Below are 27,079 nucleotides of genomic sequence, written 5' to 3'. Positions count from 1 at the left end.
AGATTAAATAACTTTGAAGTGTACGATGAAATGGAAGAGTCAGGAAGAAGTTCAAATAGTGAAAAATGGGGAAGAACACTCATAACATATGTTTAGGTGGTCCAAATGAGAGTAAGAACATGGTTCTAAGACTTAGGACTAACTGATGTTTTAAACTGTGATTTAGTTTCAGCAAAATAACATCACTCATCACAATAAATTAAGTATTTTGTTTATGTATCATCTTATTTTGGTTTTACAGTTTTCACTTAATTTCATATTTAAGTAATACTATATTAAAAACATAATTGCAAGAATAAAGGAAAAAGTACAGAGGCCAGCCCAGTGGCAGGGTGGTCAAGTTCATGCACTCTGCTTCAGTGGCCCCAGGTTTGCAGGTTCAGATCCTGGGCGCAGACATGGCACTGTCCATCAAGCCATGCTGAGACAGTATCCCACATACAAAATAGAGGAAGACTGGCATAGATGTTAACTCAGCAGCAATATTCCTCAAGCAAAAAGAGGAAGGTTGGCAACAGACGGGTTCAGAGGTTCAGATCCTGGGTGTGGACCTACACACCACTCATCAAGCCATGCTGACATGGTGTCCAATGTACAAAATAGAGGAAGACTGGCATAGATGTTAGCTCAGGGCCAGTCTTCCTCACCGAAAAGAAAAAAGAGACAAAGACAAAGATCATAAAGAAAAACATCTCCACTTGAGGACAACATGATTGTTAGGCAGAAAATCCCAAGGATGTTCTACTAGAACTACTAGAACTAATAAGTAAATTATGAAAGTCATAGGATACAGGATATTTCTATAAACCAGCAGCAAACAACTAGGAAGTAAAACTGAAAATACAACTATATTTACAATGACATTAAAAATACAAAATACTTAGCAATAAATTCAGCAAGAGACATGCAGGCCCTCAATGCTGACAACTACAAAACTCTCCTGAGAGAAATTATGTTTATCTCTCCAAGCAGACTGAGTTCTAGAAAGAAATGGCTATTTATCCTTAGTGGCTCACTGACAACCTTTACTATTTATCTGTTGTATGAATAAGAGAACTTAAGGAAAAAACATACAGGATGTAAATATATGGTGATACACGTTGACTACAATACAAGATGTGTGCTAGGAGAATTCTCAAAAAAAAAAAAAAGACTGATCTGGGGGCCAGCCCAGTGGCTCAGCAGTTAAGTGTGCACGTTCTGCTTCGGCAGCCTGGGGTTCGCCGGTTCGGATCCCAGGTGCGGACATGGTACCGCTTGGCAAGCCATGCGGTGGCAGGCGTCCCACATATAGAGGAAGATGGGCACGGATGTTAGCTCAGAGCCAGTCTTCCTGAGCAAAAAGAGGAGGATTGACAGCAGATGTTAGCTCAGGGCTAATCTTCCTCAAAAAAAGAACCAGACTGATTGGGGACCTGGTAACAGAAGCTCCTAAAGCCAAGCAAAGGAATTCACATGCAACTCTATTTCACAGTCAGATTTTGAACTCTTTACAATAAAGTGAAAATAATAAGATAATTATATTCCAGACTGTCATTTACAAGTGGAATAGTCCACTAGTAGTTTTACATCCCAGTTCTTTTATTATATATGCTATGATCTGTTTCTATTCCCTTATGTTATTTCAAATGGAAACGAGGGTACACCAATACGGAATGTCAACTGTGACAGATACTAGAGCTGAAACATCATTCAAGGGGCCAGCCCCGTGGCCGAGTGGTTAAGTTCGCACGCTCCGCTTCAGCGGCCCAGGTTTGGATCCTGAGTGCGGACATGGCACCACTGATTAGGCCATGTTGAGGCAGCGTCCCACATGCCACAACTAGAAGGACTCACAACTAAAAAATATACAACTATGTACTGGGGGTATTTAGGGAGGAAAAAAAGCAGGAAAAAAATTTTAAAAAAAAGAAACACCATTCAATAAACTCAGTTTTCTGCCAAGAGACAGTAAAGTCAGTTTCACTCAGAAATTAGAGTGCAATAGTTAGTAAATTCCTAAATGAAGAAACTGCATGTCAAATTTTTAAAATAAACTATTAAGAGGAAAGACTATTCAGTAATTGTTACTTCCAGAAACTTAAGATATTTCACATTCACTTAAAATTAAATATATATGTTCCTGAAGTAATCATGTATTTGCTGAAGAAAACTAAATGAAATAATTGAAATACCATTCAATTTACTGATGACTGTTCATACCATAACAGGTACAGAAGAACTATCTCCCAAAGATCTATAATTAACCCAACAAACTATAGGTAGTTCGTTTACTAAAAACTCATAGAATTATTTATCAGTACTGGAACATAACACAGTCACCATTAACTCTCCTAGGGGGAAACAAAATTAATCTGAGGAAAAATTAAAACAAACCAATATTATAAAATGTTAACTGAAGTACCTCCTTTCTCCCCCTGGCTTGAAAAGAATACTTACCAAGTTCAGAATAGATTACTACTGTAATAAAAACTGAATCATCTTGACTATTCAAACTATAACACAATGTTTTATCAGAGAATTATTTAAATATCTAATATAAAAGTTTTTGGTATCAAGTGTGATATCTCCTGGGCCAAAATGAATTTGTTTCTGTTAATCATAATTAACTCACTCAGAAACAGAGAACGACAATCAGAAAAGTTGACCAAAAAAGTAGCTGATCAGAAACCTCAACCCATTCTTGATCCTAAGACTGTAATTTGATTAACGGGAAAGCATTAAACTAAATGTTCTACTTGAGAAAAAGTAGTATAGAACTGTCAGGGAAATGCTTACTGCTGTCAGAGGTCTAACTATTAGTGAAGTAATTTCTTGTATATTAACACAAACTTGGTTACGATGTGACAGACCTAACATCATCTCATCTCAGAATCAATTATTCCAATTGTGAAAAAAATTATATCAGGTATTAAAATTTACTCTTTGGAAATACCCAACAATATAAAACAGCATAAATGACTAAAACGCATAGAAGATTCTAGAAATGAAAACTATTTCATAGGGATTTTATTATAATTATGTCTCGCTTGTTTCTGCTTACGCTGCAGGTCTTCACCTCTTTCTAAGGGAATAAGTAAATGCCATATTTTGGAAGTTCATCTCAAAGTTACGGGCAATTGAAACCTCTAATTATTCCTATATGGAATTAAAAGAGCCAGTGAACTAAAAATCTCACCTCAGATTATGTTTCCTGATCAATAAAGATTTACAAGAGTGAAAGAATATAGTAGGATCTAAATGACTCACATTCAACAAAGGTAAAATTTCAATAAAAAGATTAAATAGTAGAATAGAGTAAATGCTACTGCTATGCAGATTACTTGAATTTATACTGCAGAAATAAACTCAGTACATTATTAGTTCTTTGTTTTCTTTCTTTTATTTTCCAACTACAGTAGCTTTATCACTGAAAGTAATACATACAAAAAGCAAGTTAAAGTAAAGCTCCCCTTTCCTCCTCTAGCCCTCTCTAAATTAAGGTCCTCTGATGGGTTGCCATTCTAACTTTAAGTAGCATATTAATACACAAATTTCTTGATGTGTCATTTAGATATTATCAATTCCCACTGTATATGATGAGTAACTTATCACAGTGAATATATTATATTCTCCTTCTCTTCCCCATCCCTACACTAGACACCGCACTATTTTCAGTTCTAGTGACTGTCCTTATGACATTAAATAATATGCATAAGGCACAACCGCTTGACATATCATCTTTAAACAATTATCTGTTCACTTTCAGAAAGATGAGAAAAATAGTACATTTATTTACCCTTCCTCAAACCTGTTCTTCCCACTCCACCTCATAACATTTTGTTCTAACTAATTAAATCTTCTATATACTATTGTCCATTTCTACAAATGCAAAACCCAACAGGCAGCATTTATTATATAACTTGAATGATCAAGTACATAGTTCCTAAATAAAGCGCAGTAATTAAACCAATAAAGAAAAAACATCCTATGACATTCAAATGTTCCAAAAGGAAAGAGATTCTTCAAAGCATTTACTCATCTAACAATGTTTACTAAACACCTACTTTACGCCAAGCATTAAGTGCTAGGAATCAGCAGAGAATAAAGCAAGTCTTACTTTCATAAGAGCTTATGTTCCAAAGAGAACAAAGATTGGCTAGGAATTTTATGTTTTCTTTTTAGCTTCTTTCACTTCTCAAGGTCAGTGGTTTCCAAGTGAGGGCTCATTTCGTTTGTCTGGCTTCAAAGACCACAGTGCCATTTAACAGACAGAGGAGAGAGCTGCTTGTAGTCCTGAGATAGACTGCATACAATGAAGACTTGTCTAACTCAAAACGCAAAGTCCCTGTTGTGAAAAATCTGTTCTAGTATAACCAGCTACCAACTGTTATTATCTCTTGACTTTCTTTTTCATTTTGCTGAAATACTCCTTCAAGTAACTTTCTCATGAAGGACATGCGACTAAGCTCTTGTACACTTGAAATCTTTATTTTGCACTCCCCACTACTAATTCAATACTCATCTTTAAGAACATAATTCTAATACTACCTCCCCCCCACTCTGAAATTAATTTTACATATGAGTATTTGGAGGTATAGATGAGAGAAGTATGATAGTCTGATTCTCCTTCCTTTGCAGGTAATTTGTCTTTTGCTCAGGAAGCTTTTAAGATTTTCTCTTTACCCTGTCTTTTTTTCCCCCTTTTCTTTTTAATTTTAAATAATTATGCTGGTCACGCAGTAAGCCCATTCTTTCTGAAAATGTGTACCTTTTGGCTCTAGAAATTTTTCTTTAATCATTCTTCCGTGTATTTTTTCCCTGTACTCTTAATAACACTCGTTTAGAAAGAAGAGGATCTCCTCTCTTTCCATCACATCTTTCCCCCTTTATATTTTTCATCTCTATTGCTCCACATTTGGAAATTTATTTGATTTAAAATTCTAGATCATAACTGAATCAAAAATATGAACATTTTATTAATCTGCTTGATCACTGATTTTTTTTTTGACAATTGCATTTCTCATTTCCAAGAACATTTTCTGGTTTTCTTTTTACATACGAATCCTAACAACAAGTCAAATTCTGTTTTATATTTTAAATTATCTTCTGCTCCCTGAATTATCTATTTCTTTTGGTAGGTCTGTCTTGGGTTTTCTTTCATAAAGCTTGATTGTAATCAAATGTATCAAAATTATGTGGTCGAATCTAAGAATGAAGAACTGGACAAATACAATAACATAGATTTCTCATCAATACCCATCACTCTAAAATAGAGGGCCTGACTAAGTTTTACATAACCAGACAAGATATGTCTGGTTGGCTCCTCCATAGGGTGCTTTGCTGGCAAGGCAAACTGGGGAATTCCTCCACCGAAAAAAATAACAAGAAGGAAAAAAATTAGTCAATAAAAAAGACCCAGCAATGACAAAATGGAATTAGCTTTTTAAAGTCCTTGTCTGCTATCACAAGTAGGCTCACGAATTTTAAGAAAACCATGAACACAGTAAGATGAGAAATGAAAGAAAACTACAGCAACTGCAGACCTAAACGTAAAATTTAAAACTATAAAACTTCTACTAAAATGCAAAGGAAACAATCTTCCCAAACTTGGGGAAGGCAGAGAATTAAAGTCAGGCCAGTATAAGCCTTCCAAAATTGTTCTTATCCAAAACTCTTTGGGCTATTCCAGGTCCTTTACCTGATCTTAGCCTAGACCTTGTATTATAAAAAAGAAAAAAAGGCTTCAAAGGACACTGTGGCTCAAATAACAGACTACGACAGTTATATAAGAGAATATCCTTATTCTGAGGAAATACACTATACTTTTTTGAGGTAAAGAGCTATGATATATGAAACTTACTCTCAAATTGTTCAACAAAACATAATGCAAACAGGGAAGACTGCTAATAGGTGAATCTGGGTAAAAGGCATATGAGTGTCCTACATACTATTCGTATTTTTCCAAATACATTAAAAATCGTTTCCAAATAAAAAGATGAAGGAAAAAAGATTCACTCATACGTTGCATGTAACTATAGTTCAATCATCCTACTATATTACTATAGCAACAATGCATTTTGGTTATTTTCCTGCTTATAGAGATTTGGATTATTTCCAGTTTTTTACTATTATCGATTGTGCTCCAAAGAACATGCTTGCATGTCTTCTGGGGTATTTGGAAGTTTCTGTTAGGTATATATCTCGAAGGAAAACTACTGAATTACAATGTATATGAAATGTTCAGCTTTATAAAAAAATGCAATAGTGCTTCCCCAAGAGGCTATATCAATTTAATATTCCATCTGCAATTGTGTAAGAGACTTTGATGTATAGTCTCTCCAATACTTGATATTACGAAATTTTTTAATTTTGCCAAACAAACGGACAGAAAAGATTTTCTGATTATACTCTTTATTTGCATTTCCCTAATTATTAAGACTGAAGACCTTTTTATATACTTGTTAGCCATCTTCCTTCCTATCTCATAAAATGACTTATCCATATCTTTTGGCCAATTTTCTATTGGGTTATCTATCTTTTCCTTAAACTGATTCATAGGCATTCTTTATATATTCCTGATTCTAATCTTCGGTAAGTTATGTCCAAATTTCTCCCAGTTCCTAACATGTCTTTTAATTCTCTTTAAAGCATCTTTCGATGAACAGATTTTAATCTAGTCAAATTTTACCAATCTTTTCTTTTATAATAGTGCTGTTTTGTCTCTTGTTTAAGAAATCCCACTTTATTCAAGGTCTGAAGGATATGCATTTGGGAAAATGTGACCTCCACATACCAGAAGCTCTGAGGAATTTCAGCTAAATACAAGACAGATGGGGTCACGTTAAAAGAGAAACACTAAGTAATGACGTGCAAATCTTTATTTAAAGAAGAAACAAAAAATGTCTAACAAGTAAAGGAATGAATTCTAGCAAAACAACACTAATTTGTCCTTTTTGGTGGCGCTAAAGACGACCTAGAACAGACAGGGAGTACATCCTTCATCACTGGGATGCCAAGAGTATTTGAAAGCAGTTATGCTGGAAAGCCAAAGTGCAAGCACAAGCATATCTAAGAGAAAATACACAAATGAAAATCCACAAATTCTGCCTGGACAAGGGATAAGAGCACCAGGAAGAAAACTGGGCAAGGACACGTGATACCCCAACTGACAAACAGTTAATAAGCATGGAAAACTGTTCAGTGACATGGAGGTTTCAAACTAAAAGAAAAGTCAAATTTCACTTACTAGCATACCCATTGTACTGATTCTCTCTTCTTACTCTTCACATGGTGATCAATCATTTAACTGGTAAAATCAACTTACATTATGACTCTTCCATCTCCACATTTGCAATGGGAAGAGAATATGCAACTAACAATAAGCATTAAAGGAAAGCCTTAAAAAAAAAAAACTATTTTGGAGGAAACACCTGATGTAGATGATCCTCTTCCTAGTTCAGTGATGACAGAGAAAAAAAGCCAAAATGAGTCAAACTATTTTTTCACAAAAAAGGACACTAACACAATTATAATGAGTCCAGATCATAGCTGCCAGAGGTTAGACTCGGCGGAAGGATGTAAATATAAACAGATAGTCCAAGATAGTTTTCAGGGGATGATGGAACTAGTCTGTATCCTGACTGTCATGCTGGTTACACAAGTCTACAAATGTGTTAAAATTCACAGAACTGTACATCCAAAAAAGTGAATTTACTGTATGACTTTTTAACTTTTAAAAAGTATATGTACAGAATATTTATAGGAGTTTATTTACACACTCCAAAAAGTGGAAACAACCCAGACGTCCTTCAATGGATGAATGGATAAACAAACGGTGGCATATCCAAAGAAGAGAAAGGTACTTAGTAATTAAAAGGAATAAAAAAGTGATACACAAAACAACACAGATAAATTGCAAAGATATCATGCTGAGAAAAGAAGTTAGTCTTAAAAAGATTAAATACTGTGTAATTTCATTTATGTAACATTATGAAAAATGCCTCACAGAGACAGAGAACAGATCACTGAATTAGGGGAAGACAGAGCGGGGCACTTGAACTACAGAGACAGCAAAAGGGAATTTACAAATTTACTGTATGTAAATTAAGAGAAGAAAACACATTAAGAAGGATATGGAAGATGAAGTAGTTTCTAAAAATGATAATTACATGAAGCAAAAATAGGTTTTAAACAGTCATCTTTGTACTCAAAATCAACATGGACTGGGTCAAGGGATTTAGGTAAGAAAACAATCAACAGATGGAAAGGGGAGCTAGATGTGATAATGTAAGCAAACTAATACTGTCCCTGAAGAATTCAAAACCTCACAAATCACAGAATCAACACAAGCCAAATCCAATGAATAACAGAGAATTCAAATTTGAAAAGTTCTCCAAATGCAGAGAAAAATAATAAAGATAAGAACCAATGGCACTCAGGGACAAAGATTCAACATATTTTTAGACATTACTAGGAAAAAAAAAAGAAAACTTGGCCTATAGACAAAGGGTTAAGGAAAATTATACTAGAGACCCATACTGTACACATTCCACACATGTTCATACTGCAAGAATAAAGAAAAATCTTTTGTGCAGAGACAGAAATAGCTATTTGCAAAGAAGAAAATTTAGGCTGGTCTCAGACTTCTCCATAACATAGAACTATAAATAATATAAAATAAAGATAAAACTATAAAGCAGAGCCCTAAATGAAAAGACTGTGACCCAAGAATCCTCTAGGCGAACTGTTATTCACACATCATGGCCAAAGAAAAGCATTTCTTGTATAAGGGCTTAACAGATACATTACCAAATTACTCTTCCTAAAAAAATAACAAAATAAGTTAAATAAGATTCAAAGTAAACATGTCAAAGATGAGTTAGACATTATAAAAAGACTGGTAGTAAACCATAAAGCAATTTAAATGTAAAATTTAAAAATTATGAAGTTTAAATCACTGTATAAATATGATTACAAAACAATATGTAACTGTTGTAAATAACTCGAGACAATTATATAATAAAAGAAATAAAACCGGGACTAAATTTTCAGAGTGCATAGGGAAGAAATATGGGAAGACAAACAAACGTGAGTGGGACAAAGAAAAGCTGATATATATTTCCTTGCCACTCATCTTTTCTCCCTGAGTAATCTCATCCCACTTCCATGGAATCAACTATTTAGAACAAAAAGCTCCCTAACCTTTAACTCCTACATCCTGCCTCATCCAAAAGATTTCACTGTCTTTCCCAAAGGCATCTTAAAATCGGCACATCCTAAAAATGAAATTTTCACCTGCATCCTACTTTTCATACCCCAAATCATTTCTCCTGACCCTCTATTTGTAATGTCAGTTACCATATACCCACTTACTCAACTGCGGAGTTCAAAAATTCAGAAGCTACTTTTGATCCTCCTTTTTCCCTTACTTCTCACATTTAAATGGGAGAAAGCTCAATTATACTCAGCAATTCATTCACAAGGTTGAGCAGAGCCTTAAATAGTCATCTGTATTATTCCAAAGCAAAGTCTAACAATTCAGTACAGCAATCACTAGCACCTGAATCACCTGAGGTGCTTGTTAAAATGTATGCCACCAGGTCCCTTATCAAATATATCAGATTTTTCTGGGGTGGGTCTCGAGAATCTGCATTAAGAAATACTTCAATTGATATTTATGTGCCCTAAGGTTTGGAAACTACTGCTCTAGGATCATTACTTCAACATTATTCACCAGTGAGGAATGTTAGTTCAAAAGTTCCCTCTTCTGCACAGACCAAGAAGCCACAAGATATCTAACTTCACTCACAGAAACAATCACTGACGCTTTAAATAGAGTTAAGTTCCTACTTTATCTTAACTTCTACATAAGAGTTTTCCATTGCAAACAACACAACTTATTGTAGAAGGTTCTAACTTTATTCCTGCTTCACCTGAAAAGAAATTTAAATGTACTCTCCATGGAAAACTCTGCTAGTTGCCTACACCATCCGTTCTCTCTTGTCCTCCTAAAACCAAGACCCTAATTTTCTTTTGTAGTTTAGAAAGGAAAACATTCCCCAGCCTGTACTGCTCTATGTGCCCTGTGATCGAATTCTGGCCAGTATGCTGCAAGCACAGCGTGTAACTTCAGGGGAAATCTCCCTGAGAGTCTCAGAGAGGGTAAGTAACAGGATTAGTGATCAAATGCTGCTGAAATTAAACCAAACATCCGTGCCTTCCCAACTCTGAGCGGCTGCCCTCAGGTCAAATCCTTACTATATTGTATACAAATGCATTAAGTGCACAAATTATAAAAATGCTCCAGGAGTTTGAAAGAAAAAAATCTATTTTACTTCTGATAAATACAAAATGGATAATATTCAAATATTTATTTAAAAGCTATTGGTTTCAAACTCCAAACACATTTTCCCATAAAATTAATGTTTATGATTAGTGATTAGAGTCCCTGCCAGTTCCTAAGTCTGCTTAATTATAAACACAAAACTTACTGAACTCTGATGAACATGAATCAATGACCTTTATCACCTGAGGAGTATGAACAATAGGCAGGAAGCAAACTCAGAGTAAGGGTTACTCACCCTTGGGAAAGAAAGAGTAAAGATTGGAATACGGCATCAGAGGCCTTTAAGGGTATTTGTAGACTTCTTTCTTAAGTGAAATGATTGCTTTCCTTCAGAGTAAAGTTCTTAAACTCAGAACACAACATTCAAAGGCATTAAGGAATACCCATCCATGCATACCACCCCAATAAAAAAACCCTACACACAAAAATTACTGTACTCTTACCCTACGCATGGCTTCCTCCTCTTCTTGACGCTTTTCATAATGTGCAAAGTCATCAAAGATTGAGGTGGTATGCTTGAAAGTAGCAATTATTTTAAGCACTTGCTTAGCTTTTTCTAGGGGTACCTCTTGAGTGTCCCTTGAATTGGTAACTGGTTTGTTGTCATTATTTTCTAAGCGAATATGCCGCAATTGGTTATTGGGAACATCTTTGACAAAGATCCATTTAACTTCAAATTTGCCCTTCCACTTATCCTGAGACCAGACACCAGCGTATGCGTTATAGTCCACAACAGACTTCATTTCAGCCACTCCACAAAAATGTCCACTGCCATTCACACTGAAGAGTAAATAGAGTGGGCCTTTCCCATTCAGGGAACGGTAAGCTGCATCCAAACGCTTATTACCATGCTCAGTACTACACCAGATAGAGTACTTAATGGAACGGTGTATGTCATCCTCAGAATAGCTTTTAATTATAAACACACGTCCATTCTTCAGGTTCCAGTCAAAGTCTTTGGGATTATAGTTGTTTATGGCCTTTAGCTTTTCAAGCACTGGATGCACTTCTACACTAGAAGGTGAAGCACTGACAGGAACAACACCTAAACCAAAGTTTTCACCGCCCGCTCCATTGTTCTGGTTGAAGCCAGCTCCCCTATTCCGAGGAGCGACCCAGCGATTCTGCAGCTGTTGCTGTTGGGGCTGCACTTGGTGAGGCTGAGCCTGTGGCTGAGGTCCTTGTTGCTGCTGTGGTTGTGGTGGCTGAGGCTGCTGTTGAGGCAGTTGGCTTTGCACCAATGGTGGTGGTTGAATTAATGGCTGAGGCTGCTGGATTATAGTCTGAGGAGGCAGAACTGGTTGGGTTGGTGGAGCCTTTACCACTGACCCCTTTTCATCCCAAGTTCCAATATTCATATTGTGTTTTATAGGAGGTGGTGGCACAGCAGAACCCCCAATTCCCACATTGCCCTTGGGTTTAAGTTTCGGCTGAGGTTTGGCAGGCTTTCTGGCAATGGCAGCCCAGGAGGTTGGTTTAGGCGCTGCACTGCTAACTGGGGGCACACTATTGGCTGCAATGCTAGTCATACCACTGCTGCTCAAGGCTGTACCTACAGTTTTTGTCACTGCAGCTGTCAGGTCACCACCAATTTTCAGTCCAGTCATGCCTTGCTCAATACTGCTTATGCCAGGCACCTTACTTAAAGTATCATTGCCAAATCCAGCCTGTCCATCAGTAATAGCTCTCCCAAGAGAACTAGGTGGATAGCCATAACTGCTACTATAAGCAGAACTTTGTGTTGATTGTCCCTGAGATCCACTTGTCCCCCATGTAGAGAAATCAGCATTACCAGGAAAAAAGTTAAATCCATGTTGACCAAGAAATGGAGGGGTATTTCCTAATGCCCCAGGTTGACTAAACACACCATCTGGTATATAATGATGTTCTCCATTACTCATTTGTCCATAAGTTGTCAGATATGGCATAGGTTGGTCTCCAGCCGTGGACCATGCTGCTTCCCCAAGAGAATACGGAAATCCAATGGATGGAGCATAGTAACTAGGCATGTATGGATCTGACATTGGTGGATAGCTGTTACTCTGGAAAACAAAAGATGGTAATCAGGAGTGAAATGTCCTTTGAAGAGTAGAGGAAAAGAAGACATCTGAAAGATTAAAATCAAATAGTTTTACATAAATGGAAAACATATGCACCTGGTTCCAGATAAACACAAAACGTCAAATCCAGTTTTATCACCAGAAAAATTTGCTGATGATTAGTTTTATTTTAAAATAGTTTTTATAAAATTGCAGGTTTTTTGGGGGGGAGGGGAATGCGGATTCTTTCTTTCAACAGCCAGATCCTCTGGCACAATTTAAAAATACTGTAATTTCTATAAAAGTCTCATTTATAAGCTTTGCAGACACAAAATGATCATTTACAGCCAGCTTTATTTTAAGTAAGTGATGTATCCAAAAATTTACATGCAAAGATTAAACAAGCTGGAAGCTATACCAAATAATAGAGGAATTAAATTATAGCATATCTTATATGATGAAATCCAGTTCAGCAATTAAATTTTGTACTTTCATAAAGAAAAAATAAAATAGAGAAATGTTCACATTCTAAGAAGAAAAAGAAAAGATTCAAGATTACACCTATAGCATGATTCAAATTTGTTTCTTCTTTTGCTTTGCCTTGCTCATTTTGAAAAAGCAAACCTTACTATGGTTTGTTAGCGGTAGGATAACAGATGTCTATTTTCTTTGTGCTCTACTTCTAAATTTTATGCAATAAACTTAACACTTTCCTGATCAGAATTTTAACTTAGAAATAGTGAGTTCTGGTAATTTTTTTCCAAAATTACTGCAATTAAATCAAATTTTACTTTTAATAATATTAACTAATCATTTAGTGATCTGCAGAAAATCAGGACAAAAAAATTCTATTAAAGAAAAAAAAACAGTCAAATTTGTTACTAGCCAATGTTAAAAATATTTTAAGGATTTCTTTTGAAAATGGATTTCATATGCCAAAAACAGGCCTGATAATAAATTTTTACTCTTTGATTTAGGTGTGATTTTTAAAGCCTCAGGGAGAGCTTTAGAAGTTGTAGAATTAAGCAAGGTGAAAAAATTAAGCTAGTATCTCAACAGAACAACTAGTACTCCCTTTGCAAGGGTCAATACTATTTTGAAGGCTGATTATTCACAATTTATATAGACATTATTATTCTAAGTTCTCTGAAACAGTGTTTAACCCATTTTTTTTGCTGTTAATCTCTTGGAACTTTTCTGCCACTGCTTTCCCACTCAGAAAGTATATCACTACAAATCTGTGACTAACATCATAGATACTACCTTAACTCATTTTAAATTATTTTTTAAATGCCTATCATTGAAAACTGAGATGCTTTGGGGCCAGCCCGGTGGTGCAGCAGTTAAGTGCCCATGTTCTGCTTCGGCAGGCCGGGGTTCACTGGTTAGGATCCCGGGTGCAGGATGGCACCTGGCAGTGCTTGGCAAGCCACACTGTGGCAGGCGTTCCACATATAAAGTAGAGGAAGATGCGCATGGATGTTAGCTCAGGGCCAGTCTTCCTCAGCAAAAAGAGGAGGACTGGCAGCAGCTGTTAGCTCAGGGCTAATCTTCCTCAGGAAAAAAATGAAAGAAAGAAAACTGAGATGCTTTATTGTTACTGTTAAGTTACTCGTGACACATCTCACAACTGTTACAACTGTCCACTGTCTGTGAGAAAGTTAGTTTAATATTTTGTCTTTTGAAATGATTCTGATATAACTAAAATGAAAATAAGAAAAACAAAGAGGTTGCATTTAAATTAATAATTATGACACAGATTTACTGAGTATTTCCAGTAAAGCTTGAACTTAAAAACAAAAAACAATTGTCTTCTCAGTACTATTTAGTGAAAAAAATGACTTTTTAAATACACTTCATATTAAATATATTTTACCATATTCAAAACTGGAATGAAATAGTAACTGTGTTACTATTTACTAATTTAGTTGAACACTTTCTTTACTACAATGGATAATTATTAACTGTATTTGAAAATATATTCAAAGGATGCTCACAAGATTAGTATGAAGGAAATGAAGAGCATCTTTTGAACGACCACAGTAGTGGCATCATTACAGAAACTGACATTAGAAATACTCAGGGCTGTATTTAAATACAAATACAAGAGAAGCCTGAGGGAAGCTCAAATCACAAACAATGGTTTTCAAAGACAAAATTCTTGGAAGAAATTAATGAGTAAACTTTACTATCCATGAAGATCTCTCTCTCTTTCTCACACACACACACGTAATTCAGCCACTAATTCATTAGTGAAAAACAGAAGTACTCCTAGTGTTTCATACTGACAAGGAAGTCACTGCAAGACTCTAAAAAACTTAAAGAAAGTGAACAGAAGTTCAGCCAGTATAAATGAACACATATAATTGATTAAAAAGACTTTAAAGACTGTCCTTTTTTAGTTTAAATAGTTACTAAAGGTATTTTTTAATACTTTATTACTTATTTTAACCAAAGACTGACAGAATGCCTACACTGTAAAAAAAAAAAAAAAACCAAAACAAAAACTGATAAGATACTCATTCTAAAAGAAAATCTACAGTTAAAAAGACACATTAACATAGAAAGTAAACAATTCTACATGGGGAAAGAGTAGAAAAGCTGAGCTAAACATGGAGATAAGAAGTTGCAAAGTTTTAATTTAGAAGGCTGGCACTGAAATCCAGACTCAGTAAGTCCTTACCTGGATGTGGGAGTGTAAAAGCAGACCAAGTAGAAAGTTTTAAGTTCATTCTTCGTAATAAAGTGTTTGTAAAATTACACTTATAAGTTATGGTGAATATTCTTATTTCACCATCACAAATGCTTTATACAACAGTTACACATCAAGTTTCTAACTTGGCTATACCCATAATACAGTTCAAGGGTCAGCAAACTAAAGAGTTTTCCAAGCCAAATACAGTCATTGGTCCCTGTCACATAGTCATCTTTTTTTTTTTTTTTTTTTTTAAACAACCCTTTAAAATGCTGAAGGCTAAGGGCTGGCTCCGTGGCTGAGTGGTTAAGTTGGCGCACTCCGCTGCGGCGGCCCAGGGTTTGGATCCTGGGTGCAGACATGGCACCGCTTGTCAGGCCACGTTGAGGCAGCGTCCCACATCCCACAACTAGAAAGACCTGCAACTAAGATATGTATGGGGGCTTTGGGAAAATAAAGCAAGAAACAAAAAAAAAGAACACTGGCAACAGTTGTTGGCTCAGGTGCCAATCTTAAAAAAAAAAAATAAATGCTGAAGGCTCAAGGGTTTTCTCAAAGAAAACAGGGCATCGACTAGATTTAGTCCCTGGCCTACAGTTTGTCAACACTGTTTTAACTGATTATCTATGCCATACCAATTTTAAAAAAAAGAAAGCCCCCAACCTATACTATTAAATTAGTGGGGAACAAATTTTTGCCGATTCTGTCACCTCTGGGGCTGCAATAGGCCCAAACTGTTTTGGATGTGGAGACTTTTATTATACATCTTTTCAATTATTTTTTTAAATTATGATTTTTACTACTTCACCCCTAAATTGGTGATTTTGTCAAAATAAGAAGTTTACCTTAAAAGGTGTTCCATTAGTCACAACTGCCTATCCGACAGACAGCTCTAGCTAATAAGCAGAGACGCACTTACTAAAGCTGCCACGGTGTTACTACCACCCTGAGCATACTGGATAAGTGGCCTGCTTTCTCCAGCTGGTCAAACAATGCTAACCATTTATTTCCCAATTCTTTCAGCAGTTTCAGCTGAATTTCAAGATGTTTCTTCCTTAGCTCTATGAAAGTAACTTAAGCAGTCTCCTTTCAAATGGCAGACTTCAGTTTGGGTTCTAGTAAGAACAAAGTTGCAGGAAACTCTTCAAAGTTTAAAAGTAAGATATGGTCAACAGTAGAGCTTCGACTGTAACTGGAAATACTATAAAATATGCTTTGCTAAATTTAAGATAAATCTTTAATTGCTAAGTAAATGAAATATCAATTAGAGGAATGTACTTAGGTAGTGAAGAGGAAAAAAATTTCCACTTACTGATGATGGAAAATAATAACTCAAAAGTTACTTTCACCTTTTACTTTAAACCTGGTTATAATGAGACATAATCAACTTAACAATTTATGTCCGAATGATTCATAATCGGGAAGTTAGTCAGTAATAATGAAATTTTACTATGTTCTTCAAAGATGTACAACCTTTAAACAAAGTGATGTGAAATGTTTGATATTTCTCTCAAGAACTAACTGGAAAGGGAAAAATAACAAGAGTATGTAAATATAAAATGATATAATTAATGGATATAATTAAATATGTAAGAACAGATCCACAGACCCTTTACCCAAAGCATAAACTTAGAAACACAACCTGGAGAGGCCATTTAATACAAGGTTGAAGTGACGCCAAGAAGTATCTAAATTGTAATCCCAGCCCAGGTACTATCAGTTATGTGAAAGTATCAAGGTTACTTAAACTCTATAGTTTCCTCATCTGTTAAAAGGAAATACGGATACAGTGCCTAGGACACATTATTCAATCAACAAGTCATATTTATTAATACAACTTAACCTGCCTCTTTAAAACGTAAATTAATCACAAAGCACAAGGTATAATTACAACCTTAGTCCAGATCTTAAGAGTATAAAGTCAGAGGGTGATGTAGTAGTCAAAAATATGGGCTCAATTCTTTACTCTTCCACTTTGTATGTCAGGCATCTCATCAGATCACTTACTATCTCTAACTCTGTTTCTTCGTTGGTAAAATGGGGATAATACTTGCTGCTCTAATCAGTTTAAAAAATTTTTTTAAATCTACTTTGTTAATTGAAAAATGCTTATGGAAGTAAAGCATAGGAGTTAAGCCTTTAGTTTTTTTTTTTCTAATTTGGAAACTAAAATATAGGACAGACTAAAAGTTCTTCCTTAGAATTTCAAAATCATTTATAATCATTATTCCTTAGCCTTTTTATGTAGGTCAATTATTTTTCTATCATCTCAAAGAAAACTTGAACAACAGTAGAAAAACTTCATTCTGACCTGAGGACATTTTAATACAACCCATTATAACTGACAGTCTTTTATTTATAGTAACTTAATATCCATTTTTACTTTGTAAGTATCCAAACTTCCAAGAAAGAACATTGTACAATGTCTTAGAAGTTCAATTAAAAAAAGTTTAAGGCATTATTCACCATTAACAGCACTTCTGCACAGAGAAAAATGAAAAACTGCTTTCCATTAAAAACCTGAGAGGTACTTCAAACTCGAACTGACTTCTGAATTAACATCAAAAAATTAAGTGAGGTTTAGTATACTTTTAATGCTTCTATGTATTTTCTTCTAAGTTTTTAAAATATTATTGTACTTTTCAAAAAATATAATCCACGCATATCTAACCATAAGGATGTCATAAGAAAAACATGTTATACATCATACTCAACTTGAATATTTCATCAACCATACTTCTTCATTCCCTAATTCTAGCAGATAATCTAATTCATTCATTCATCAAATACATAATGAATGACTACTATGTCCCAGACATGGTGTCAGTCACTGGAGACAAGAAGATGAACATGGTCTCTGACCTGCAGCATTTCACTTCACAGGTCTAGTGGGGAAGACATAAAAGAAAATACTAAGAAAATATTTATATTTTCAGAAAATAATAAGTTCTATTTCCCTGAGCAAGTACGAGGGAAAAATTTGATCAAAGATGACGCAGGGAGGGAAGTGGAGCCATTTTAAGGGTATTCAATATAATAAGGGTATCCACTGTTGTGAAGCTGTGGCAGTTCTTTAACATGACAACAGTATAATCAGACTTGGACTTTAAGACTGCTAAGTGGCAATACAGAATTACCGGTTAGGATATCATTCCATAAGGGGGAGAGAATGAAAAACTTAACTAAAGGCAGTGATGGCAGGGACAGAAAATAACGAAACTCAAAATATTACTTTACTTTCTTAGTTCTCTATACTTCTTCTCTGTTAAACATGGCTATGAATTTATCTCCCCACATGTACAAGCAGATAAACAAACCATTTTTCCAATTCATTCTTTCAAATTTATATGCGCAAACCACATGGCATCTTTAACAGTGTCAATTAAATCTGAATTTTCCAATCAACTTAATCATCAGATTATTCTGAGGAACTATAGAGGATTTTAAGACCTGAAAGACAGATATTTACTTTTAAATCGCTATAAAAACTATTCCCCCAGAAACTGAGCACTATAAAAGAAATATGCTGCCACAGAAGCAAAGGCCAACAACCTGTTTTAAAGTATCCTTCGGTTTGATCTAAATTAAATCTAAGTATACAAAACAATTTAGATCAATAGCCAAAAACATCAAACATCTTCCCAAACAAAAGACTGATTTTTGTTTTTTATAATTTGAAAATCAGATGAACAGGTTTAATTTTAAAAACATTGTGTATTTAGTTGAAAATTTTTTAATTAAAGAATTATTTCAATTAGGCAAGTCCAAGGAACTATAAATACTTGCATAACTTTAAATCTGCAAATAATTACTTGAGATATTTCACCAATTAAGTCCAGTTTTCACTCATCTACATTAAAAGGTCAATTTTTTTTTAATTTTCTATTTTAGCTAGGCAATTATGAGTAACAAATTCTTATACAACTTACTTTTAAGATTTCAGATAACTTTCAATTTTTCTCTCGAATAAACAGAGTTTTCCATAGTCTACAGTGTTAGTAGTACTCTTTAAAAGGCAAATATGTGTCCTCATTACAGATGATTATTTTTAGTAGTATAGATAGATAATTGCTGAAAAACTATTCATTAGCACTGGCATGGTAACGGTAAGATACAGCCTTACCATATCAAATTTTAAAATTTCTCCTTAAGTAGCACAGGAATATATTGATTCGAATATCACAAATTAAAATAATGATTTAATTAAGAAAAGCATAAGATCTTCCACTTAAAACATCACATAAAAAAAAATCTTTTATAGATGTTTTTGCCCCAACATAACTTTTATGATACAATTTAAAAACTGAGTTCACTGAGGTAAATGCCTCTATATTCTTGAAAAGTAATGTTTTTCCAATACCTTTAAAGTTTTTTTACAAGCGAAATCTTATGCAGAAGTCCAATATACAAAACAGATAAAAAGCAGAGCAACACTGGTGGCCACCTGGGTGGGATCCAGGGTACCCTGCTCTAGCCTCTCCTAGGCAGATATGGGCACCTCTGTGGAATGCCAAAACAACAATCTTGGAAGCCTCTGTGACAAATGAATTCTCATACAGGTAGTTAACGCTCAAACATTTACATGACACTACAATTCCTTGAAAACATAAGTGAAAGGATCTTCATCCTATATCCCCATCTTACAAGTTCATTTTACATTATAAAGTATGAAATCAAGTAGCAAAAATCAAATCAATTATTTAGAGCAAATAAACTTCCCAAACCTATCTGATCATGGAGACCTTTTTGGGGAAATATCTACTATACCTCAAAATAACAGAATTTCTGAAAAAAGTTGGGAAACTGCCACAAGGAATATTAACTGAGATTACCATACGGGCCCAAATAGAACACTGACTATTTCTTTTAAAACTTGCAACACATTTCACAACAAATGATCTTCCCCTACTTTCCAGTGATATATGTTTTCACAACCTTTAGGTGGAAAGTTAATTTGTTATTGAGATCAAAACGTTAGGTTCTATCAGCATGAAATTAAGTTTTTCATTCTTTTTTAAGAGTAGCTGAACTTTTATAGATTAGATCACTTGTTTTTATTCTTTCTCATTTATTTATTCCCTCCCAACATAAGCTGGGGATGTAGACCAACAGAGAGAGGGGGTGGTCACAGAGAAATGACCAAGAGGTAGATCAAGTTGAAGGTAATAACCAGGGGTCTCCACAGTCCTAAAAATAATCCTACCTTCCACAAATTGGAAACTACTTTTTATTCAAATTTTCTGTACAACTGTCAAGTTCTGTAGTATCATTTGGTTCTTTATTTTTTTATAGTTTAAAAAAACTAGAGGTTAAGATTTCAAGGTACATTTTTCATATAACTTTTTTTAAGCAAAACAATAAAAGCAGTTTCATTCCACGACATTCTCTCTAAAGAAACGGGTTAAGGAAAGTTTTTAAAATTTATTTCTAGTAGTGCCATTTTTATTAACAGAAATGGATGCAGAAATGTATAGAGACCAAAGAGTTGCACTGTTTTTTCTTTTTCAATGTTTAAATCTAAATTACTCCTGTATACAAATTCACAAAATTATTTGTGAAAAATCTAAACACAAAAGAACCTCAAAAGCCACCAGTATTTGATGTGATGAAACTCTCCATGCTTGCAATATACAAGCATGTTTATAAAGTCTTTAATTCTATTCTCTATGTTACCAGGCCATATTAAAACTTTAATTATCACTGAAATTCAAATTGGAATGCCAAATAAAGAAGAAAAGACATTTCATCAAAAATTTTAGGCACAAACTAGTCCTCCCCACAAATTTCTAGCTAACTAAACCTTGTAATTTGCTTTGGCTATGAAGATGTGGCAGTGACCTTAAAAGGTTAAATTCTTTCAATATTCAAAAGAAAGAACCATAACATATACAAATAATGTTCATCTCCAAATCTGTATATTTCATAATCTAGTTTCAGGCATCTATAATTTCTAAAGAACTCTCCAGTGCCATAAACCTGCAACTGCTATTCACTATTATGCAGACAGGCTAGATTAATCCATGTTATGGTTAGACTCATTCAATTAAAATACCTATTTGGAAAGTCAATTATTGCTAATAAAAGTTTGATTTCCTAAATATTGGACTGTCAGACTTACCTGATTTGTCTGGCTACTTAAGTATGGCTCAAAATCATCATCATTTACAGCATCTTTTTGATGAATCGAACCGTTTTGTACTGAAACTAAAAAATACGTTTGCATTAGATGTGTTGTAATTATCTTTATGAAACTCACAGAACAATGTAACATTTTCAATATTTTTCAAACCAACTCAGAGAAAGTTAAATCCTAAGTTCTTTGCTCTCTTCATTTAAAAATCCTCTTAAGGATTAACTTAATTTGGAATATTAATACTTATGTGCCACCCAAAACTTACAAATCTTGTATATTATCAGGCCAAGACTACATAAACACTAACTATATATACCCTTCCAATTACCAATAACATAACATAAATAGCCCAATTTCAACACTCTAGTAAGCAAATAGTTAAATTAAAACGGTGGAAGGTTCATTAGTGCTGTATTTAAATCTAAAATAATCACTTCAAACATTATTGCAGACAATAGACTTCTGAATGTTCTCTACCTTTGTTAAATGCCTATATTAATTAGTTCAATAAAGGTAAATAAAGAAGAAAATAACTTTGGTAACTAAAGTTACAGTAAATAAACGCCTCTGGTTAAAGAAAGTGACTAAAATTCACTTGAAGAAATATCACTACGAATAATTATGAAAGATCTAAATAAAAAGGGCCTAATTCTAAAGCAAAAAACTATGAACTTTCACATGAAAGTACAAATACTAAAAATAACCATGATTACTCTTGCGACACACGAGAAAAACAGAATAATTTATAAACACCCTATTTGTTCAGAGATGATTTTTATAAATGCTCTATAAAGTTGCTCTTCTCTGGACAATGTCTCAGAGTGCTTCTGAACAGAGACTTAAGGTAAGAATGTCCTGGGTTTGAATCCCAAGTCCAACAGTGAGAAGCTGGGTGATCTCTAGTTAGCGACTAAGTCTCTCTAACTCCACTTCTCTGCTCAAGGAGGTTATTAATAGTACCTACCTCAGCTCATCTGAGTATTCAATGACAGTACTACATAAAATATTACAAGATCCAAACAGGACCAAAAATTACTCTAGACCACATAAACAGAAATTTTACAAGACTAAAACTTGATGTGCTAGCACTATGTAAACACACTGTTTATACTACTTCTGAAATACGTGAGATGAAAAAACAAAGTTTCTGATGCATGTTGACTAATCTCTTAGAAACAAAAAATCCCTCAAAATCTGCAAGATTTATTGCTTAAAAATACAGCGTCACAAAGTATAAATTAGGTTTGGGGCAATGGATTTAAGTTGTGTGTTCTTCTATAATATCACAACATTTTTATTTTCCCTAATTTTCCCAACATCACCTAAAATACTATGAGTTGACAGTGGCATGGAAGCAAAGACAGGTGAAATCCACCCGCTGAGTAGCAATGATCAAAGAAACGATGCTACTCTGTGAAGCCGTCAAAGTAGACCTCTTATGATACTACACTGCCCCTCAAAGACTACAAGAGCAACCTCAATGTCACCTTGATCCTGGCTCCCCTGAGGTGGTTAACTGTAGAAGGACTGCATCAGAATCAGGCCTGAGCTAAATGCGCTCCCTAGAATTTAAATACGTAACAGCCACTAGAGAGGAAAATAAAGAGGAGGGCGCCTTTAGGTTATTTCTGGTGGGCTAATAATCATTTCAGTCCAAGAGATTCTGACATACCTGTTCTCCTTTACCCCTCCTTTATCAAAGGTAGTTACGCACAGTTTATTACCTCTTGAAAAAAAATTCTTCACACTATTGTACTATTACACTAGTATATATTAGTCAGTATCTGAAACAGGTACCCATTTCAAAATTACAACTATTTCTCACATTCATTAAGATTCTCAGGAAGTTAGTCCATACTGCTAATACAGCAAAAAAAAAAAAAAAAAGTGCCTACTTAAAATTCATCTAAATAGATATTATACTGCTATTCTTACTCATTTCCTGTTCTATCCTTTCTCTTTTCTAATTCTGAGAGGCTGAGACTAAGAACAAAATATTCGCATACACTAAGTAAATACTGTCTACGGTCATTTATAAATGATGCATAAATACATCTAAAAACTCCTAAAAGATTATTCAAAGAGTATGGCACTCTAAGCAAAAAAATGTTTACCAAAAGTATTTCACTCATACTGACAAGCAATTTGCATTAAATTAGAAATGAGAATAGAAGCTAGCCCTTGAGTTTCAGAAGCATACCTTCCTTTAAGAAATTTAACTATCTTAAAGACTTTAGTTTTCAAACATTACTTAAAGACAATCTAATGTCTTGGAGATTGAAAGCCAGTAAATAGTAATGAAATCCAAGCCAGTTCCATAGTCTGTACAAGTTCTTCAGGGAAAAAAGAACAGATGACTTACATGATTCTTCGCCTGTTTCCTCTGCTCTATGAAGCAGAGTCAAATCAAGATAGAACATGGGCCTTAGGAGCCAGGTGATTCTTTGCTCTGGTCCTGACTACATCAAGTTAGGAAAGTCAACAGATCTGTGCATCATGTTTTCCCACCTACAAAAACAGTGACAATACCATGTACCCTCTATCTCCTTATAGGAATGTTTTGAGGATTAGTATTAAAATGAAGCCTAAAATGACAGTAAAGTGCTTTGCAATCATTTCCAGAGGGGAGGTGGGGAGAGGATACAAAAGAATATTGCCAAAATACAAGGCATTTTCCGCTACTTTTCTGAAACACTGTAAGAGAGCCAAATTCAACCTTAGTCTTTTAAATTGCAGTTGTACCAAACAATGAATGGGTCCTTCCGCCAGAAGAGAATGGGGAGGAGAGGAAGGAAAAGATAAATTCCCTTCCATATATTTGCCTATTTATAAACTTAAGGGATAGGAGGAAGCAGGCAGCAAGGCCTGAGGCTACTAGGTATAAGGGATCTGACACTTCTATGTGTGCTACCTGCAGGGAAAAGCAACAGTACACTTTTATTCCAGGAAGCAAAAATTCCACTTGCTAATCAATAAAAGTGATAATGAAGTCAATTTTGCATTATGGACCAATAAGCAATTAATTATCCTTAAACTTCTACTACCCTTGAGTACTATCCCGGTCAAGGATAATTATAATATTGAACATAGGGACAATTTGTTAATTAAAAAGAATTCATATTTATAAACAAGTAAACCTAGAACTATTATTTATACTACAAAAGCATTTTTGCCCTACAAAGAGACTGATACAGAACTCCTTTCAAATTTCAGCTGCTTTAATGGATTTATGTCATTAAGGATATACAGAAAAACACTCAGCAGAAAATCAGACACTAAAGCCAGGTGTTAGGCTAACACTGTTAACTGAAGATAATTCAGGAAAGGAATATACCACCTCTGAAATTACATTAAGTCAACTGAAAAGGATTATCCTTTCAAAACTTTAACTCTTCAGAAATACGTATTTTTCATAAGTTTGATAAGTTCTGAATTCAAGTTTAATACTCATATTCTTAGAATAGTGAGGCCATAGCTCAAGAAAAATAACTTTGCTTTCTGCTTCATAAGAGTAAACAAGAATTATAAAACAATTTTACTAGCTTGAAAACCAAGTCAGCTAAGGCAGAGTAGTTTTTCTTAAATACATACACAGCTCCTTATATCAGTTCACTGGAGGTGCTGCCTCCTCCTCGTAATTTGCCTTACAGAGGCATAAAAACACAAGTAATGTCTATGTGTATTTGTGCACTTGTAGTATCTACCATTTTAAAGCATCTTAAATGATTACCAATACTTTTAGGCAGTAGAGTTTTTCCCTCCTGCCCGGTCTGAGTCAACAGTCTTCCTGCACCTTAAAAATAGATGAGGGGAGGACGGTGAAAAGAAATCCAGCAAATATAATGGCTACCATCGGATTACCGTAATTGTAATTACAACAATCCTCAAGGCATACAAAAGGATTTATGGCTAGCATTAATACTTTTATAGATAGAGGGGAAATTCTGACCAAAAGGTGCAACGTGTCCAAGCTCACTTGGCATGTCAGTAGCCACAGGCAGTATTAGAACACAGGTCTCCTAGGATCCCAGTCCACGTTCTATCCATGGAAGATATTATTAACTGAACAATAAGGGGGAAAGAAAGAAAATTTCTTGGAATAAAGAACTATCCAAATAAGTACTTCGCATGTGTGTCTAAATACATCTAACAGAGGTGACACTGATAGATTAAAAAAATTTAGATAACCAAAAAATATTTATTTATAATCAATAGGCAATATTGTTTATAGATAACTTTTATTTACTATCATCAAAGATGTTACTAGGACATACCTAAGTGAAATGACTATGTCATAAGTCAAACAAAGTAATATAGTTAATGGCTTACAATGCTGTAGATGCTCTATTTTGTTTTGTCAAACAAGTTAAGTACTTCATAGAACTTGCATACTTACCTTAAAGCAGATAACACAAAACACTTAGCATTTCAAATAGCCTTGCAAAGTGCCACCTCCCCACAGATCTAGGATAAAATAATTTATGCTAGGCAATAACCACAGATTCCACATATCTCCAAGTCTATAAACTTCCTAATGGGTAGACTAGCAAAAAGAAATTAATGGATCATTCTTTTTAAATATACAGACAAATTTTTTAAAACTTATTTAAAATAAGTCAACAATATCAAATTCTGAGGTTTATGCTTACAACACAGAGCATAATTCTAAAATTAAAACCTTAACTAAAAGTTAAAAATTAAATTGTAAAAATTAAATTTTCTAAATGTTTATATACTCCAAGAAAATATATCTTTCATCAAAACAAAGCAATAAATTTATGTTACCTAATACAGTGCCATATCCTGGGTATGTACAAATTCCCAAATAAATTGTACTACCACTCAAAGAAAATTAATTAAGCTGTGGTACAGAACCCATTCCTTTCAAATTTGCAATAGCAAATTAAAAAAACCTAAGAATATAAAGAGCACCAATAAACACTGAACTTACATCTAAAAGGCTACTGTAGATCTTATTTTCTAGGTAATACTTTGCTACTAAAATAAAAAAACAGGAAGCATAATTCTACTTAGTCTAATTTCAAGCCCTATTACAAATGTTATAAATATATAATTTGCTGCAATGTTATTTAATTGGCCCTGTCCCAAGAAAGCACGTATTGTTCTATACTTACTAAGGTCACATGATTAATGTCATAATGTTTCAATCAGTAGACTGTATCATACCATACTAATAAATACAAATTACACTTATTTTTTAAAATGCTTTACTTTCAGTAATAGATATATTTTTTTAACTAAGAAGTAAATCACATAATCCTGGCAGAAACCTCACAAATTATTTCCTTCTCAGTCCTTTCTAAAATACCAGATTGAGTCACACCTTGCCATCAGGACTACACAGCAAGATGACATGCCTGTTCGGTTTTGATCTCTCACGTGTTAGTGCCTCACTGCAGCCTACTTCAATACAATCAGTGATCAACAGCACAATTTTCACTAATGTGACATGGTGTTCCATGTGGGCTGCATGTGCCAATATAATCCGGACATGCCAAACAAGATGTCCACTTACTTACATACATTAGTAGAAATGTTTGTGGCACAAGTAGTTACGTAATACAGATAAAACTGTAGAATTAAAGAAATGGCACTACCTCCATCACAACACCTCCTTAACTGAAATACAACTAAGAAAACTGTTTCTTGTACCACTTTGGTTTCTATAAAAGTGGCTTCAAAGGAAGGAACCACCGAACCTTTGGATAGCATTTGGCAGCCTTAACCGTGATGAACGTTTCTCTAACCTTACATTTCAAAGAAACATTTAAAAAGAAACGGGAGCAAAAACAAAGAAAAGCCCCTCACATATTTTAAAAGTAACAGCAAACCAACACTGGGAAATAAGAGAAAAATATCCAAAC

The 27,079-nt window shown here is 34.4% G+C and overlaps 1 protein-coding gene across 5 annotated transcripts in view; it reads right to left on the bottom strand.

Annotated features, from left to right (window-relative positions):
• YTHDF3 (YTH N6-methyladenosine RNA binding protein F3) overlaps nucleotides 1–27,079 on the bottom strand; it is a 38,147-nt gene that overhangs the window by 10,195 nt on the left and 873 nt on the right. For 2 of the 5 annotated variants that reach the window (XM_046642036.1, XM_046642034.1), the window contains exons 3-4: nucleotides 21,180–21,265; nucleotides 10,771–12,369 (exon numbers count right to left, since the gene is read on the bottom strand). In XM_046642036.1, the coding sequence (XP_046497992.1) occupies nucleotides 10,771–12,351 (1,581 nt within the window). In that variant the 5' untranslated portion in view covers nucleotides 12,352–12,369; nucleotides 21,180–21,265. Of the gene's footprint in view, nucleotides 1–10,770; nucleotides 12,370–21,179; nucleotides 21,266–23,556; nucleotides 23,703–25,143; nucleotides 25,257–27,079 lie in introns of all 5 variants that reach the window. The other 3 variants (XM_046642033.1, XM_046642032.1, XM_046642035.1) reach the window with 3 other exon arrangements.

This window comes from Equus quagga, chromosome 16, assembly GCF_021613505.1.
Source record: "Equus quagga isolate Etosha38 chromosome 16, UCLA_HA_Equagga_1.0, whole genome shotgun sequence".
Taxonomy (NCBI): Eukaryota; Metazoa; Chordata; class Mammalia; order Perissodactyla; family Equidae; genus Equus; species Equus quagga.
This window is presented reverse-complemented; position numbering and strand designations above follow the sequence as displayed.